The 19,024-nt window shown below is 46.6% G+C and overlaps 2 protein-coding genes across 10 annotated transcripts in view; both read left to right on the top strand.

Annotated features, from left to right (window-relative positions):
• Positions 1 to 3,149, top strand: part of LOC111853180 (activating transcription factor 7-interacting protein 1-like) — a 45,471-nt gene extending 42,322 nt beyond the window's left edge. For 7 of the 8 annotated variants that reach the window (XM_023829824.2, XM_023829823.2, XM_023829822.2 and 4 more), the window contains 6 exons: positions 125 to 823; positions 946 to 1,001; positions 1,147 to 1,210; positions 1,297 to 1,416; positions 1,686 to 1,756; positions 2,310 to 3,149. In XM_023829824.2, the coding sequence (XP_023685592.1) occupies positions 125 to 823; positions 946 to 1,001; positions 1,147 to 1,210; positions 1,297 to 1,416; positions 1,686 to 1,756; positions 2,310 to 2,807 (1,508 nt within the window). In that variant the 3' untranslated portion in view covers positions 2,808 to 3,149. The remainder of the gene's footprint in view (positions 1 to 124; positions 824 to 945; positions 1,002 to 1,146; positions 1,211 to 1,296; positions 1,417 to 1,685; positions 1,757 to 2,309) is intronic. The other variant, XM_023829829.2, reaches the window with a different exon arrangement.
• A 7,451-nt stretch (positions 3,150 to 10,600) lies between these two features.
• The window catches only part of LOC111853219 (glutamate receptor ionotropic, NMDA 2B-like), a 55,153-nt gene continuing 46,729 nt past the window's right edge, over positions 10,601 to 19,024 (top strand). Inside the window, exons 1-3 of one of the 2 annotated variants that reach the window (XM_023829921.2) lie at positions 10,601 to 12,357; positions 15,452 to 15,624; positions 15,997 to 16,114. In XM_023829921.2, the coding sequence (XP_023685689.2) occupies positions 16,088 to 16,114 (27 nt within the window). In that variant the 5' untranslated portion in view covers positions 10,601 to 12,357; positions 15,452 to 15,624; positions 15,997 to 16,087. Of the gene's footprint in view, positions 12,358 to 15,451; positions 15,625 to 15,996; positions 16,115 to 19,024 lie in introns of those variants that run through there. The other variant, XM_023829922.2, reaches the window with a different exon arrangement.

The raw sequence follows: 19,024 nt of genomic DNA, 5'->3' as shown, positions 1-19,024 counted from the left end.
TGTGAGTGTTAGTGTGAGAGAGAGAGGGAGAGAATCTCAGTCACCCGACTCTTCTGAGATGGCCTCTGACCAGCCCTCTCCCCAGCACACAAACACCTTGTATCTCATTCTTCAACACCCTCAGGTTCCCCAAACCAGCGCAAGCTGCTCCCTTCTGTTACGACCCCCACTTCCCTGGTCCGAGGCCCTGGTTGCTCCACCACGACGACCTCCAGCACCTCCGCCCCCTCTACCTCTGTCTCCAGCGCGGTGTTACCCCCTGTGCAGAATCGGCCTGCGCCACCCCCTGTGCCCAAACCTGCCCCCACCATCCCCACGATGCCCTCGGGGATACCCTGCTCCACCCCTCAGTCTGTGTCCCTGCAGCCGCTACTCATCCAGCTCCCCCTGGCTATGAGCGGATCCCAGGCTGGGCCGATACCAGCTGGCCACAGCTCTGGCGTGGAGCTGATCTCCATGTCAACCCTCAGTGGGGCCAACGCACTTGGCAAGGCCAAAACCAGCACTCCTGGCACCACCTATATCCTCCAGAAGACCACGGCAGCCGCCTCGTCCACCTTGTCGGCGACCCCCTCTGCCTCATTACCCCAGATCTCTGTGGCGCGGGCGGCCGTCTACTCAGGCGGCAGCGGCCTGATCGGCGTGCCTAGCCCCGCGGTGTCTGTTTCCTCTGCCCGCACACCTGCTCAGTGCGCCCCTGTGGTGGGAGTCACGTCGGCATCATCGCTGCCGCCCTCCTCAGCCCCAGCGGCAACGGGAGGCCAGACTCCCGGGCTGGTGGCTGCGGGCCCAGTCTCGGTAGCCATGATGGCCTCTAAAACAGGTAAACGCAGCTCAGAATTCCAGCCCCCCTCCTCCATCTTAACAGGTTTCTCCCCGCCTACCATGCCTCGTGGTTGCTCCTGAGCGCCCCTCATGTTGTGTCCGTTTTGTTCTCTGCATCAGACGGTCAAACCACAAGCCGCACCGCCGATCCCGCCGCAGCAAAGATGCCTGCGCAGGTGCAGTACCGTGTCACGCCTCACCTCCCCGACCCTTCGTGTATCTTTGCAATCCCTGCTGACATCATGCTGCTGGCCATGTGACCGTAGGAGGCGCACATCTGCCTCGAGCTTAATCTCGTGTTCTGTGCCGCTCTCCCCACAGGTGCCTCGGGCAAGCAGCTCCGGTGCAGTCATAGACCTGACGGAGGATGATGATGACGTCCAAGGTGAGTCTACTTCTCCTAGCGCTCCAGCCACGTTTTCTTGTTCCGTCCGCCGAGCTTCGCTTATAACGGTGCTGTCTTTTTGGCAGTGACTGGGGTGAAGAGGGCCCCCATGCAGCCGGGACACCCCCCCATGACGTCACCGGCTGCCCACCGGGCTCCCGGGGCCCTGCCCAGCCTGAGTGGTGGTGCCCATTTGCAGCAAGCTGGTATACCCATCCATTCAAATGCTGGGAAAATGGGAGTGGGTGGGGGGGGCACTGTATTGAAATGGCACTAAGTTGAGGGGGTGGGAGCGTGCAGGGATGGGTCTGGTGTGCTGAGAGGAAGGACTGGTGACACAGCTGGGGATGTTGGGAGCCTTAGCACAGAAAAGGGCATGACCGTGAGACAGGTGTGACACCAAGCTGTGAGATGAGCGTGGGGGGGTGTCTACGTGTTCCCGACTTCAGCAGTGCTGTCATCTTCCCTGTTTCAGTGAGATCGTCTCCTCAGGGTCAAAACATGGCCAATGGACCCCAGCTGACCGTGCACCACCGTCCTCAGCAGGTATGGAGTCATCTGCTCATTCCTGACTAGCAAAATCAGCCTCGACAGTCACTCTGTTATTCAGATATATGCAGCACTGAACAGAAGTCTTAGGCAGGGATCGAGAATGGTGACCTGCATGTTGATGTAAAACTCATATTATCTCTGTCAAAGTGTGTTGGCTTAGCCGTATTCAAAACCACTCCTAAAGTCGCCCCAGTATTTGCAACAGCGATCCAATGCACCCAAGTATTTTTTGACTTGACCACTAGCGCGCCACGTTTGGCTAATCGATACTTCATTGGCTTTTTACAATCAACTTGATTTGATTGATCGAGCTGGCGATGAAATTTAACAAATACATAGAATGACTGGGGTGCCCCTGAGGAGGGGTTTGGGAACCGAAGCCGTGTTCATCTAACCGTCCAAGAAGATATCAGTAATTTTTTTGAAGAACAGTATAAATTTCTGTTAGTTTTTATCGTCACTCTTAAATTGTGTTTTTTTTTTTTTTTTTGCTTGTTCTTTATATACGTTTCTTTTGCATCTGATTCCGTGATAATTGCTTTTGAAGGTGTTTCCACTTCATCCCTCCCAGGAGTCCCAGTCTAAGAAGTACACCAATGCCACCTCGGGCCCAGCGTCCACATCTGGGGCTAGCCAAAGTGCCATCCCTGCGCTGCCCCCCCCGCCGTCGCCGCCAGCCCGTCTCCCCCCAGAGGCGAGTCACACTTCCCTGCCACAGCAGCCGCAGCTGAAGTTGGCGCGGGTGCAGAGCCAGAACGGCATCGTGCTATCTTGGTCTGTTTCCGAGGTCGATCGCAGTTGTGCCCCAGTGGACAGCTACCACCTGTATGCCTACCACCAGGATGGGCCGGCCTCTCCGGCCTCGCAGTGGAAGAAGATCGGTGAGGTGAAGGCACTAGCACTGCCCATGGCCTGTACGCTCACCCAGTTCGTCTCTGGGTCCAAGTACTACTTCGCCGTCCGTGCCCGTGACATTTATGGCCGCTTCGGGCCTTTCTGCGAGCCCCAGTGCACCGACGTCATCGCCCCGTCCTCGTCTTTATGAGCCGTCGATGTGAAGCTGGGACGACAGAGTATTTCTGGAAAAAGTGTTTGCCCTTGACCATCCACCACCCAAGACAAGAAAAGATCAGTGTTGGAACTGTCGTTTGAAAGCAAGGAGTTACTTTGCTAAAGTACGCAGTTTCGTTGGTTTTTATGCTTTATTTTATATATATATATAACAAGGCTGAACATTGTAAAAAATGTCTATATATATGTACGTATTTTAAGTGCTGCACAGGTTCAAGTGTGCAGTTAGCAAGTCAGTGACAGATGACTGTTAATTTTTTACATTTTGTCTGGCAACCAGACTGCAGAAAAGGTTTCAATAAAGACATTAAACAAACTACTTGTCGTGTGTGTTTGTGTCTCAACGTGATAGATTTCAGTTAAAGATGAGGCGTGTAGAAAAGTGTCTGTGAACCTTCCCACCCTCAAGGTCCAGATATCATTCTTTATTTACCATGTTGCTATTTTGTCTAGCCCTCATGGCTAGACAAAATGGCAAAATATTTTATCTTAATTCGTCATATCAGTCAATATCGATATAATTATCACAATATAATTTACTATAATGCATTTCTTTACTTCAAGGCTAAATTTTTGGTTAAAATACCTTTAGGATCCCCCTTAAAGATTAGGCGCATGAAACAGGCGACAAATTAAATGGACTGCAAAATTAATTTTAATAATACTACAAATATTTTACTGTTTTTTTTTATCCACAATATCTCTGTCATTACTTTTGCGAGTACCATTAAAGTTTTTTGGGGTCACAAATACTGGCGAGATGGGCTGTTTGTTTAATACAATGAGGAATACATCAGTCATTGGCTTGACTGCCTCACTGCTCATTGGGGGGGGGGGGCTTGGCATTGCTTCTAGAGTTGTTACCTGTACCATTTTTTACCAATATGGGATGTGATTTGTCCCGTGTTTCTTCAGATTGGAAGTGGAAACCCTAATTGCTGGTGTTTGTGACTGTAAGCACTTGCATTTTATATGTTCTGGGTGGCCGTGCTTCGAGTGGTGAAATAAGTTTGCAGTGTTCCCAGTTTTAGTTTTCACAAGTATTCAGCAGAGTTTGCGGCACACAGCACCAGTATCTTGCATGTCAGACTTTGAAATGCCACATCACCCACATCTTTTTTTTTTTTTTTTATCCACAATATCTCTTAAAAGATGATGTGGCTGCTGAGCTGTCCCTTTCATCGCCATTTGAAGCTTCCTCTGAGGGAGCACTCATCTCTTCCATACTCTTACCAAAAGAGTACCGGCTGCCGTATGATTGGTTGGAATTGGGCTTGTTTCTGTGATGTGTTAGGCTGATGTGTGCTATCAAGCAATTTACCTCATCAACGGTTTATCAAAGTTTCTCATTTTTGTATTGTTTAAATGTTATATAACCATAAGTCAATATATCATTTATATCAGCCTGCCCTGTCCACTTTGGAAATTTCACCAGTTGGGGAATTTTACCAGGTAGCGATCAGTTTTGTATCCTTTCGGCATTCCGGGCCGAACTGCGATTCCTCGCCCCAGTCTTCACACCAATAGCTCAGAAGTACTATTCTAATCTGTAGTTATTTCTGTTCAAAAACGAAATTCCAGTTGCATGTAATTTGCCTCAGGGCCCATGTTCTCTACCCAGCAAGGTTTTCATCAGACATGATGCAAAGGCTCCGCCCTCCCCAGCTGGCCCCTCCCACAGCCAGCAAAGTCATTCCCAAGCCGTGATGTGAGAAGCCCTCACATGGACGTTTTTTTTTTTTTTTTTTTTTTAACCACAACTGAAAGAAAAATGGTGCTCTAGTCCACCTGGTGGCCAAGTCTCCCATATCTGTGCTGACGGTCTCCAGCACTTTCGCTGGCCCAGTCCCAAGACCGGCGATGTCATCTGTGTGGTTGAACGCCTTTTGAATCTTTCTTTTTGGGAGCGTGGGCAAAGTCGAACTTAATATGCTGCCAGATTGTCTGATGAAAAGGTTTAAGAGGCACACAGAGTAAATGAGTCAAGGGGCGTACCAGTACCACTGTGGATCAACATGTAAAAGGATTTTCGAAAGGATCCAAATGAGACGTATGAATCACAGTTTGAGGATATTGCTGCATTGTTGTTTTCATAATATCCATATGAATATCTTTATATTATCATGCCTGTGTGTGTACATATGTGAAGTGTGTACAGAATTAATGTCAGGCTGACAAAGGCAGACAGCCTACATGCCTGCATTTGCTTCAGTCACTGGCAGCATACTGAAGTTGTTAAAGAGCTTACGTTAGAGTTAGAAAAAAAAAAAGCAACACGTGATGCCAGAGAACAGAGATCAGCGAGAAGCTCCAGTTGTCTTCTTCACCGTAAAGACTTTGTATCTTGCAGCAGCTCAGTAGTGTGAATGGTCACAGCAATGTGACTTTTTAAGGAAAATATTCCTTCATTGAAATTCCAGTGGATTCCAGTGGATTCACCTATTAGTGCTGATTAATTCTGGCTCTATTTTACTAGACCTGCATCTAGCCCCCCCTCCCCCCCCATTATCTATATGTACAAATGTTCCAGTTATCAATAAACAGACGAATGTTCCCTCACAGAACTCAAAAATTCAGGATGAAACATAATACGTGGATTAGGGCTCCCTGGAATGAGTTGGCATCACGACTGGGGGGTTCAGACCTTCATATATACGTGGTGGAAATGAAATGAAGTCATCGCCAGTCCGTGCCTCCCGGTTATGGCACCACACCAAACGCAGCCGTCTCTTCTCCGCTGTTAACTGTGCCTTGCACATGGGACGGTGAAGCTGTGGTCCAGCTGAGTCCAGTCGTCGAGACACAGTGCGGGATGACATACTTTACCCATCTTAGGCCTTATTGTGAGAACGGATAATGGGCTTTTCTATCCATCTAACTGCCCGGCCAAAAAAAAAAAGTTGCCATTTGAATTTTTCGTTGGACCGCCTTTAGCTTTGATTATGGCGCACATTTGTCATGGCATTGTTTCCACAAGTTAATGCAACATCTCACGCTTTATTTTCATCCAGATTTGCATTCATTTCTCACCGAGATCCTGTTTTGACAAAGTGAGTTGAACCACTCCATAAAGCCTCCTTCAGCACATCCCAGAGACCTTCAACTCTGTGGTGACCAAGTCACGCGTGAAAATGATTCCTCATGCTCCCTGAACCACTCTTTGACAATTCGAACTCAGTGAATCCTAGCATTCTTGTCCTGGAATATGCCCATGCCAACAGGGAAGAAAAAATCCATTGATGATGGATGGAGGTGTAACCTGGCCATTCAGTAGATTCAGGTACTCAGCTGACTTTACTCTATTGCTGCATAACGTTGCTGAGCTGTATATCATTTGCTGATATAAATTCAAATGGTGACTTTTTTTTGGCCGGGCAGTGTATTTAATATATATTTTAAATATTTAATTATATTTTCCAATCCAAATGTAAGTAAACTCCACAAACATAGATTCACTTTTAAAAATGTCCATTGCTCTTAGGGAAACAATGTTTCTCTCGGCATGTTGCCATCCACTGTACAGGAACTTAGGTTCAATTCAACTGCAGTACTCATGTTTGCCACAAGATGGTAGGATGGTAAAAAATATGATGTAAAAATGATTTTCATAGACCCAAGTACTGGAATTCTGCTTCCACATTACACACGATAATATGTCTGTTTTTTGAGGAGATGTTCCTTACGTTATAGACAGTAAGATTTAAGTTTTATAGGGTAACAAATGCTGGCGAGATGGGCTGTTTGTTTAGTACAATGAGAAATACATCAGTCATTGGCATATTAATGAAATGTGGCCGCTTGCTAAATTTTAAATATTCAGTTACAGGTGCACCCTATTTGAATCATGTATGATATAAAGTACTACTGTAGTCCTATATGTATCACACCATTTCTAACAAAGGAAATCCTCATATTGGCATTTCTAGACAGAATTTATAATCTGACAAGAGATTTGCTCAGTAACAGCAGTACGTCTAAATAGCCTGTAGATAATGATTCAAATGTGTTACGAAGTACAATGATATTATGAATAAGTGCTTATGAATAGCTGCTCTGAACAGCAGTTATTACTGCACATTTCCTGCTGGGTTTTGCACCATGACCAGAACCAATGTGCCCCGAATTTTAAACATTTCGTGATGGCCTTTAGTTAAATCGCTGTTTAGGCTGAATAAGGCGGCCTGAATGGTCAGTTAAACGGCATTATAGGGGCGAGCGCTTCGTCTGTTGTTTTAGGCTTATATGGTTTTAGGAGTGAGTATGAAAATTTCACCAATACGTGGAGATGGATCAATCTACCGTCACTGTTCGTTTCCGCCGGAAAACTGCTATAAAGAAACGACGAAGAGAAGAAATGAATTACCTGATAGGACAAACCTAAAACATGTTACCGACTTAATACTTAAAAAATTACAAAATACAATTTTTTTGTCGTCTGGACAAACTGCATTTTCAAACACATCACGTTATACACCTTATAAAATAAAACCTCGTCATGCTGTTCATTAGGACATCAGTTAAGTATACTGTAGCTTAACGTGCTTCAACCGTAGCTGTCTGGGTAAGACACTACTATAGACACAATTTATTCTTGAAACGAACTATAATTGCAGGTTTGTTTTGCATTAGGGGCACATTATGCACATCCATGTTTATCGTTTATAAAAATAGCAAATATACATCGTGTGCATTTACACCTGCCTTGTTTCGTGGCGACCTGGCGCCTCTGCATTTTCTAAAGCTGCTTCAGAGCTCAAGATTAACCCGAACATTCATTTATTGATAGGCCTGTGTTGACCATAGTGTAATACTGAGAGATATTTCGTCCTTAAAAACAGTTATTTAAAGGTATGAGTATTAGGGGGCATTAAAGATCGATCGTCTCCCTCGCGGGTAACTGCATGGAGACTAACTGCTGTTAAAGTCGATCCTGTGTAGTAATTCATTACCGAAGTAAACTTTTTATTTGGGTATAAGTTAAAGTAAACCTTGATGTTATGTTGTTTATTTCTCTTATAGTGTTACATGCGGGTGGTGCACGTATAACGTACACGAAAAGGCGAGCTTGTGCGGAATATAGGCCTAGTATGAATATGCAGTGGAAAAGACCTTTCCTCAATCCTTGAGTCAAAAAACCATATGTATTTTTTACTGTCCTAACTCGTAAATAATGAGGAAAAATGTATTTTAAAACACGTTAAAGTCTAGCATTAGGCTAATTTTATCGTATTTAAAAGTGGACAAGGCTCAGTGCAAGTTAATGTAGCTTAGTGATTAGCTGTGTTATGAACTTTGGTTTCAGTTGTTGCTGAACTAAACGTTAAGTTAATTTTCTCATTCATCTGCTGTCTTATTAAGGATACATCTGTCAGTCATCCAGCTGCTTACTTAAGACACTGGGGGTTGTTCTATGATTTCTGTTTAGCTGGGTTAATTCCAGCTATAAGCCATGATTGTCCAATAAGAGCTTAGGTAAGGAGCATTCCTATTGGAAAGTCATCATCGTCCAATAAGAGTTTAGGTAAGGAGCATTCCAATTGGACAAACTACATCATCGTCCAATAAGAGTTTATGCAAGGAACATTCCAATTGGACAAACTTCATCATCGTCCAATAAGAGTTTATGCAAGGAGCATTCCTATTGGACAGTCATCATCATCATCCAATGAGAGTTCAGGTAAGGAGCATACTTATTGGACAATCATCATCATCATCCAATGAGAGTTCAGGTAAGGAGCATACTTATTGGACAGTCATGTTAAGTTAACATAGCTAACTGAGAAATACTGTTTCGGGCCCTTGGGTAACATGGGGCAAAGGTGCAAACTCCACACCCACAATGTGATTCAAACCCCCAAACCCAGTGTGAGACATCAGTGTTGTCCATTAGTAATACATTTTTTTAAATTACAAATGCAACATATTGTTTGTTCCTTATTATCCCCCTGTATTATTAATAGGTACATGTTCTTGCGTCAACGTACCGGCCACATGGGTGCAGTATTAGCCATCGCTTGTGTTCACGGATGAAAAATGAGCAACAGTCGTCAAAAACCACTGGGTGTCGCTGCCAGAGTTTCAGAAAAATACTGAGGTTGCATCGAAGAACAATGTAATGCATTTGCACAATTTATGTTGCTGACAATTATTAATGCCTTGTTTCCTTTTCGGGTAGTTGTACATCTTTGGCCCAAATGTGTTTGGAATGCTGCTTATTGCCGTTGTCCATTTTCTCACATTACATAACATAAAGCATTGTTTTTCTGGCAGAGTCTACTGGCAACAGAATCAAAAAAGGGAGTATGGAGTCAGAATGAAGACATAGAGGGATGGGAAATATGTAAAAGGGTGCTGTAGGAGGGAATGAGATGCGGATGAGGTGATGGAGTGAGAGACGGAGAGGAAACTGCTAGGAGAAAGGGACGGAGGAGGAAAAACATGAGAGGGAGATGCAAGCGAGGAGGTTGACAGAGAGGAGATGGGAATAGAAACTGGGTGTGTACATACATTCTAGTATGTCTGTGGTATATCTGTCCTTGATGGGCTGGCAATGTTGTGAACCAGCCATAAGGCGAAGGCTGCATAGATTAAAGCAGGTCTGGTCTTCTCTATGTGCAGTTTATAGCAAGAATTCCAGTTTAGCCTTAAGTTGCCATGGTAACACTAACCAGTATTACTATTTAAGTGTAAATAAAAAGCTTTTTTTTTTTACTGGATACAAGCATACTAAGCAGTGTTTAGGTTTTTAGGCTCTATTGTATGGGTGCTAGGATTGTCAAATCGGTTAGAGTGACAGAAAGGCTGTATTTACACACTAGCTTGAATTACAAACCAAATTGTCCAAGCACCACTTCTGACCTGGTGTGGAGAACATGGCAGACTGGACTCCCATGAGGTCAGTGGGAAAAGCGAGAATTTCCAAGAAAGTTGCTCTTGCTGAAGGCATCACACGCAATCTGTGATTTCTAGCAGCAGACCGTGTTGTGTTCTATAAATTTATTCTTCGGGGACACACATATACACTCTGTAAAGATCCTCACACTCTTTCACTCTTTTTTGACCCCCCCCCCCCAAAAAAAAAAGAATGCAAATATTCTCAAAGGACACACCTCCTTTCCTCCCTCACTGCATCTCTTTTTTTTTCCTGAGGTGGGTGGGAGCATCCAGAGAACGCTCTCGGCTCAGGGCTTTTTTTTGTAAGACGGGCAGCGATGGCGTACCAGCCCTGTGTCCGGCGCTGTCCTGATGCTGCTGCACGCCGCCTGCAATGAGGCTCTGCGGTGACAGATCTCACAGCCGAATGGACGCTTGTACATCTCTGCATTTTGACGGCTGAGTCTGTGCTTTTTCTGAAGAGGCGTCGGAAAGCTCTTGGCGGTGAGGGGCGGGGGGGTTAACGCCTGAGAATAAAACGGAAATCTCCGGAGTATTCATACTTCTGTCCCGCTTCTTCTTCTTCTTCATCCTCATCGCGCTGCTCGAGGGCACGGTGTCACTTCACCTCTTCACACTCTCCCTCCTCTGCCTCCTTATCTATTTCTCCATCTACCTGCTCTACAATTTTTTCTTTTTGTGAGCACCATGATGATGGGGGGGGCAGAGGGGGGGGGACACTTTTGATTTTGCGTCTCTTTCCCTCATCATCCTCATCCCTGGACTCGCCTCTCTCTCTACTCCTCTCACTTTTAACCCCACCCCCCCCCCCCCCACTTTCCCACACCCCTTTCTAAATGCAGCCCATTTAAACTGAGACTTGCCTTTTTTTATTTTTAAACGCCCACCTCTCCATTGGTGTCACCCGCATCCTGGCTTTCACTCTCTGCTCTTCTCCCTCCATTCCCTGCCTCACTCATTCTGGGATCCTTTATTAGCCTTTTAGGTAGGCTCGTTCGCACTCTATTCTCCATCTGTCACTCCTGTGTGCGCTTCTGTGTGTGCGGCACATTTGCGCCAGTCGATCGCCGACGGGCTCTGAAGTATGGCTGAGAGAAGTTCTGGTTTGCCCAGCTCAGTCGGTCCATGTGTCGCCGTTTTCCATGATAAATTCCGCCCCTCCCTCCTATCGCTCTATCCAGCTTCCTCTCTGACATGCCACAAAGAACTACCTCTCATGCTGTGACTTTAAGAGCAGACACTTGTTCCTTTCTGTCTTGCCGGTGTTTTCATTAAAGTCCGCCCGCCGTGTGCCTCATTTCCTCCCCCCTCTCCATCTCTTTCTCTCTTTCTTTCAACCGTTCCCGCTCAGTCAGACCCTCCATCAAAGTCCCGGAGGCCTTCACTGCCGCGATCTCAGCATGACCAAAGTGCCATTTCAAAGGCTTTTCATATGACACAAGCCAGCCGGTCCTTCCAGGATGGCAGCCATGTTGTCATTCCATGCTCACTAACCTGTAATCTGCTTCTCGAGCTGCTCTCTTAGTATCTGCTGCAGCACCATTTCCCCCACTGTCTCTCTGTCTGTTCTCCTACTCTACTGGTCCGTCACCTGTGCCCTCCTCTCTCTCTCTCCCCCTCTCTCCCTCCCTTTCTCTCTCTCCCTCCCCTTCTCTCCCTCGCGCTCTCTCTCTCTCTCTCTCTCTCTTTCTTGCGCTCTCTCACTCTTCCTCTGACACACACGCACAAGCACTGAAATAGAATGGACTAAAACCCTCGCTGAATTTTTTTTACCTTTTTAAAGGATTTTTTTTCTTTTCTCCCCTCATACTTTCTCTCTGTCACCCCTTTTTCATCCCTTCATCTCAATACAGCCATTTCTTTCCTCCATCGACTTTAACCGGTTCATCCGTTGATTTGTTTTGTTTTATTTATTTTATTTATTTTTTCACATTAGATAATCATAAATAAGCATTGTGGTCTCCGCCTCCATGAAACTCCATTCATTTCACAGTTTCATTTGGGTTCATTTAAAGGGGGGAATGCTTTTGTGTTTGAGTAAGTGTTTTTAAAAAATCATTTTTAGCAATACGAGGATAGGAGGGTGGGGATTTTGCAGAAAATTTTAACTGGATTACCAGCCGACCAAAAACTTGTACCAGAATTAGTGTGTGTGAGGCAGAATTTTGGACGTAGCTGGATAAGTGCAGAAATTCATTCTGCCACCTCATAGTTTCTATGCTGATGTTTTGCCTCTTCTGCTAAGAATAAATGTTCCACCTCAGCTGTGTTTGAAGTTCGCCGGAGAGGTTTTATAGAGCTTCTGGTTTAATAACTGTGATTAAATGAGTTTTGGATTGTCTTTTTTTTTATTTGTATGTTTCATTTTTTGAGGAGTATATGTGTGACTGGGAAGGAATTCCTGTTTGAAACAGTCATTATCTTTACAATTCTGGACTGTATTTTTCTCTACTGGACTAAAAACTGATTTTAATACTTTTTTCTACTATTAATTTTAAATGGAATTTTCCCATCCAGGAATAAGGACCACGTTTTCAGTTTTTAGCATTACTATTGATACAAATATGATGTAATACTTTTCTCTTTTGAGACATCTGAAATGCAAGCTGTGCATGGAAGGGGTTAATTAGGTGAGTACCGATTCCCTCCTTCCTATACATCTGCTGTATGTAGTGTGTGTGTGTGTGTGTGTGTGTGTGTGTGTGTGTGTATGCGCGTGCTTGAGCGCTGTATGTGTGTGTTCATGGTGTAATGATCTTTTTATATATTGCACTCCACAGCATCACGGAGTGTGTTTCGTATGCAGATGTGTGTGTCTGTCTTTAATGGTTTAATGCTACCCTTAGCATTAGTGTGCAAGTACAGTAGTGCTGCGTTTTGTTTTTTTTTTTTTGTTTTTTTTGTGTGGGTCAGTATATTACTTTTGGTATATGTCAGGGTATGGCTGTGCGTGTGTGTGTGTGTGTGTGTGTGTGCCAGGGTGGGATTGAATGTAGGTGGGCTGTTGAATCACAGTCTCCTTTCTCTAAACACTTCCCCTTTTCTTCCCTGCTGACCGTTTTCATATCTCCCTGTTACTAAAAATGTGCCTGTCAGAGAGCTGGGCTCCAGATGCCTGTCTCTCCCTGTCTTTCATGCGCTTATGTAACCTGCATCTTCATATGTCATACTGAAGCGTCCTTCCCTTACGCTCTTCTCCCACACCTATTCCGGCTCTCCGTGCAGCTGTTGGATGCATTGTTAATTCAGTGTAATGTGTGTGTGTGTGTGTGTGTGTGTGTGTGTAAATGTCTGCTTTCAGGCTTCTGCCTTCCCTTCCGGCATTCTGCCTGTCACACTCTAGCCTGCGGAGCTCGACGCAAATCTCACCGTCGCCCCGCGATCTGCGTTCCCGGGAAGTGCTCGCGTGCGGCCCATAACCCCCCCCCACCCCCCGCCCCTTCACACTTCTGCTGTGGCTCAGTCGTCCAGTCTCAGCATGCTCGCCAATTAACCTAGCAGTCATTTTGGCAAGGCAGAGGATTGGGGGGTGGGTGGGCAATCGCTCCTCTGCTGTCGTTGCGGTCAAGGTTACGCTCGTGGTTTACTCAGGAGCTGCTTGGGATCCCTGCGATCCCCACCGTCATCCGGCCCGGTCCCTCATGTGTCCCCCAGGTCTGTGTGGCTTCAGATGACCTGTCGCCGTGTCCCATTTTCCAGCCGGCTGTGTGATGCGGTCATCTGACTAAATGCTTAAATTTGGGGGGGGTTGGGTGATGGAGCATCTCTTACATGCACCTCTTACCAAATCCGCCCACGTACGTTACCCCCGGCAGGGGGAAGGCGAGGGGCTCTGGAATTGGCTCAGGGGACAGTTGCCACTCTGCCTCGTTAGCGACTCGCTAAGCCTGCCAGCTCCGGAACAGACTGAGGAGTGGACACCTTCGGAGCGTGGAGCCATGGAAAACCCCAGTGGTTAATGGAATGGATCGGGATGCGGCGCTCAGGCGGCGAGAGTCCGCCGGTGTCCGCGGGGATGGAGTTAAAACGAGCCAAACGCCTTAAAGCAGAGACCTTACTGGGCAAGTTAGAGTCCACTGATGATGGACGAGCCTTCAGGTGTGAATGCCGCACGTGGAGCCAGAATTAAAGCGAATCCATCACTCATAATCAGCGTTTAATTAGACTGTCCAACGTGACGTGATTAATTAATTTCAGAGGTTAATTCTTACAGTGCTGTCGCGTTCCGCTGCCCCCTGAAGGGGTTGAATTGTCATAAGCGGTTTGCTGTTCTGTTAGTGAATCACGCGGACAGGCCGTGTGGAGATAGCAGCGATGCCGAGCGCTGCTAAGGGGGGGCGCTTAGACCACATGACTGCTCTTTGGAATTCTGGGTAGAACTCTGACCCTTTCAGTTAACATTCGCTCGAGTAAGTAGGTGGTATTGGATTTTATCTTTCTGATATAGCTATAAATTTAAAGGTGCCTCCATTCAGTGATTAAATCATCATAATCATCCTCTGTTATGGAACTTCTGGAAGAGTTACAGTGTATATCACACACACGGCCCCGCTGTGTATAGCATTAAGACATTGTGTGAAAAGGCTACTTTCGAGTCTTGAGGCCTAACATCTCAAAGATCAGTGTAAGGATCTGTGGAGTATAATGCCCTCCCTGTCTTCCCCCGCCAAAGCCGAACGTCATCCTTTCCTCTCCAGCTCTCATGCTGCACCTTCACAAATGTGAATTACGAACCGGAACCAAGCCCTCGTTCTCCGAAGATGCCGTTTATCTCCGTGGCTGACGGGACCGTATCGCAGTCTGATAATTCATTCTTGGAGGATAACGCTGACAGAGTGACAACCTCAGCACTTGTCATTCGGAAACTGTGGGCTGACCGTCATCCCCGTAACCTTCCTCCTCGCTGTGCCGTCTTTCTTGTGTTTTCCGCTGTGTGTCTTATGTGTGCCGTTTACCCCTGTTTGAAAACTTAATGTGTGTGTGTGTGATAGAAAAAGATCTTATCAATTTATAAAATATAGAAACCACAATCTGCTGCCTCGAGGCCAGTGTTCATTATTAATCTGCATTTTTAATTTATCACTTATTTACCTAGAGTGCTGTCTTTTCCAGTAGGATCTAGATCAGTCCCACCACTTGCTCATACCATTTTAGAGACGGGACCCTATAAACAGATGTGGATGTGTGTGTAATTAACGTTACTAGAAGTTAATCACACCACCACTGAACTAGTTTTGGATAATTAGAGCGAGCAGGAGAGGGACTTTTGTACATAAATCTGGGTAGAATACATAATTTATCACATTGCCTGGCTGGATCAAAATTATTCTCACACAGCCTTGATCTCCTCCGTCTCTTCCAAGAAAAGGGGGGGGGGGGGCAGGGAAAGACAGAAAGAGGTGGACGCCCACTTTGGGACAGAGAGGAGGAAAATAAGTGCCCGGGTTTTTGTTTTTTTTTCGGTTCATAAGAGCTTGCGACTACGATAATGCATCATTCTCGATGTTAATCGGCGAAGCAAACAGGCAGCGTCTGTGCAGGACGACCATTTCGAACAGCATTTCTGTAAAGTGTCAGTTTGACTCAGTCTGAGTCACGCCGGACTCTTGATAGAAGCGTGATTTGAGTTTGCCGACCTTTTTCATATCAACTTTTTTTTTTTTTTAATATTCATTTAATGTTATGCGCTGGATGATGAGTAATCCCAACTGTTGTTTCCTACAGACTGCCGCCGTGAAGCACCAAGCCGACCGACGCGACAGATTCGGCGGCGATGAGATAAAACGGCGAGGAGGGGACGCAGGACAGCAGAAGAAAGAGAAAACAGCCTGTCCGTTCCACCCGCTTCTTTGGACCTTCCGGAAACTTCCCCCATACGTCAGTTTCCTTCAGCTGCTGTGAGTTTGGTTACAAGGGAGGAGCTAAGAATCTTGAATCCCCGCTGAGAAAAGATTTGAGGAGTGATGACTGAAAAGGAACAACCCAAATCATTGTCTGTCCTCCATGTCCTGTCCACAGTTACATATTTTCAGTGACTCATAAGTAAATCACTACTCACAGATATTAATACTCAGTCTGATGTCCATGTTCTTTGACCTTTCACTGTTATTTTTTACCTTGCACTTACATTTAAGAAATACATGAACCAGAATGGCAAACCAACTGTGTGATTAACTGTCTTCTCCTTTTCACACACGTGACACTCCGCAGTTTGTGCAGTTCAGCCCCCTCACTCTTCTTTTCTCTCCTTGCTATTGTCTCGTCTCCAGCCGTTATCAGTTCACCCTCCCTCTGTCTGGGGCTATGAGAGGGAGAGCGGAGTTCCTGGTCACTCCATCATGCCAGTTCTGAGAAGCAGGGATGAGATCCGGGCTGGCAGTTCACAAGGTGAGGCAGTCAGAGGCAATGTGTGCCCCCCCGCCCCAAACATCCCTGCCCCTCTAATTTCCTCTGACACTACTCTTGAATGTGCCTCCGTATCCATGTGTGCCCTTAGACCCTGGAAAGAGGGGATGACTCTTTGCACTTGCGGTTGGGGATATCGCTGTCCTCCCAGAGTTCCCTGGGATTGTGCAGTCCCGGCTTCCCTGTTTAGCAGGTCGCCGATGGATCGATGGACAGCATGGCCGTGTGGGGGACTGGAGAAGGTGTCAAGGCCCAGTCTGTATCGAGTATCGGGCTCATTTGCATGGCTTTACAAATATCGACTAATCAGTTAAAGCAGTGTTTCCCAATCCGGGCCTCGGGGACCCACAGACAGTCCATGTTTTTGCTCCCTCCCACCTCCGGGAGCTGGAAGGGAGCAAAAATGTGGGTCGTCTTGCAAGGAGCTGGGAGGGAGCAAAACCATGGACTGCCTGTGGGTCCCCGAGGCCCGGATTGAGAGACACTGAGCTAAAGGATTTCTTGAGCAGGGTTGTTCTTCATCTGTGGGCGTTTCCGAACCAGTAAGATGGCGGGGCAGACAGGACAGCCCCTGACTGGATGCGTATCCCGTGTCTTTATCTCGCGTCATAGATTATTTCGGCACCTTTGGTGAAAATCGGTCATGTGACGCTCGAAGACATAACGCCCACCACTGATGGGCCTCCCCGCCAGCCGGTTCTCATTCTTGTTGGTTGATAATTTCCTGTTTTTCCCCCTGGTGCTCACTGAAGCTACTGTTACACCCCCTCGCTGTTTTAATTCTACAGTCAGTTGGCCAAGCAGAGATTTTTAAGTGGCAAAGCAGAGGCACTGTATGGGGTCGCGGAATAAATACCCCCATTAGTTCCTCTAATGCTTCATTGCCGTTTCTGTCCTCATTCCTGTCATGGCCTCCAGGAGGAGTATGACTTACACCACCAGGAAACCATTTGCTGTTTCAAATACCGGGGATATCCTGAAGATTAGTCCATCCGCCACCCGTATCTGTTTGAAATATTCAAGGTTTATTTCTGACTTTGTCAAGATGGAGGCGGATTTCTGTTCCATGCCGGCTTTCCCGAAGGTGACAGCAGAAGGGCTTGATTTCGGGGGCCCTCAGCTTCTTGGCCACCTTGCCCGTCCCTGAGCTGTCCCGCCCAGCGGGGGCGGGGGCTCGGGTGGTGTTTGTGACTCTCTGATGTTCGGGAAGAGCGCGATTGAGGAGTAGCAACATGGCTGGGAGCTTGAGTCAGCTTGAGATGGAGACAAAGACTGAGAGAAGGAGGGCAGGTCGCCCATATGTGTGGGACGAAGGAACAGGCTGTGCGGTGATGCGTTTGAGGCAGAATGGCGTGAACGTGTCATTTAAAGGGAAACGCCATATAAGTCAAATAATTCTTCGTCGTATTCCCCAGTGGTCAAGGTTAGTGCCAAATAACGGCATGTCGTGGTGAAAAATGACATTCTGCCATTCTGTCCTTTGAGTCTTCAGCCTAGGATCTCGCTCCGAGAGTACAGCACCAGCTGTCTGTCCGTGAATCAGCCTGTGCGCCAGACACTCAAATTGTCGTTAACCAACGGCAGATTAAAGAGTGAAACTGTAGATTTTTAAAGCCATTTCTCATAAAAACACAGCAGCAGCAGCAACGGTCACAGAGATGACAGATCAACATGACCCCGCTGCGATTCGACTACTTCGATCTCCCATATGTTTAAGTCGTCAAGTCCTTTGTTCATGTCCTTGGTAACGTTGGAAATGCCACAAATGTGGATTTGATTGTATTGTAATGGAATCGATGTCATCAGTTTAACTGGATCTCGCGGTAACATTTAATGACATGGAGGCTGAACACCTGCAAATAGGGACAATTAATTGATTTGGTTTGTTTGCGCTTTGAGGGAAAGACGCTGCCTTATGGGGGATTAGTTTGCTGTCAAAAGTGGCAATGCAGCTACTTAAAGACTTTTCTTTCTGGAGCAAAACATTTGGAACAGCAAAATGGCTCTGAAATATAGAAGCGGCCAAATCAGCTGCATATTAAACGGGAAGTTTTGGTATAGAAAATGGATGGATGGCTGCATGGATGGATATACTTGTCAGTAGTACATTTAATTTCCTAACTGAAAATAAACTATATGCAGTATAGGCCACATATATGGGTGTAAACAGTAGTTACGCTGTGACAAAGCTTTTCTTGTACATTTTCTCATTTTTTATTTTTTTTTTTAAGGTAGGGCAGAGAAATTATTCACCTTTTTTGTGCCTTAAGCTGGTGTTTCTCAAATCATATCTCTACCGGGATCTGGGAGGGAGCAAAACCGTGGACCGTCTGGGGGTCCCCGTGACCCGGATTGAGAGCCACTGCCTTAAGCGTGGAGGAGCAGGGGGGCACTGGGGTGTGTGTCCGAGTTCGGCCCAGACTGGAATCCGGCCCGGCGGGGACCCTGCCTGAAGTGTCAAGAGCTGGGGGTGTGCTGGACCTGAAGACATTGCGGGCCTTCAGCTGGCCCTAACTAGGAACAGCTTGCTTATTAATTAACAATGACCGGAGAGGGGCAAAAGGGGGCTGTTAAAGACAGTGGTAAGGTGAGTGGGGGGGGGGGGCGATGGTTCCCGGGGGGGCTGGAGGGGGCAGGCAACAGCAACAGCCCAAGAACTCTCCCCCTAGGCAAATGAGACAATTAAGATAAGTCCGTCCACAGCCCCCAATGCACGGCTTCATCTGTGAATCAGCTCTGCCTTAACTACAAGGATCAGCGTTGCGACAATGAAGCAGAAATCCAAAGTAACGACGCTGTGAATCCTTGTGGAAACGGCAGGGTTGCGCTGGCAGAAGCAGGCCAGCGACCTGAGCTCTCGAACCCGGCGCCCGTGACTCGGCTCCCGCATTA

This window comes from Paramormyrops kingsleyae, chromosome 22, assembly GCF_048594095.1.
Source record: "Paramormyrops kingsleyae isolate MSU_618 chromosome 22, PKINGS_0.4, whole genome shotgun sequence".
Lineage (NCBI taxonomy): Eukaryota > Metazoa > Chordata > Actinopteri > Osteoglossiformes > Mormyridae > Paramormyrops > Paramormyrops kingsleyae.
The sequence above is the reverse complement of the archived record's forward strand: the minus strand, read 5'-3'. Positions and strand labels throughout refer to the sequence as shown.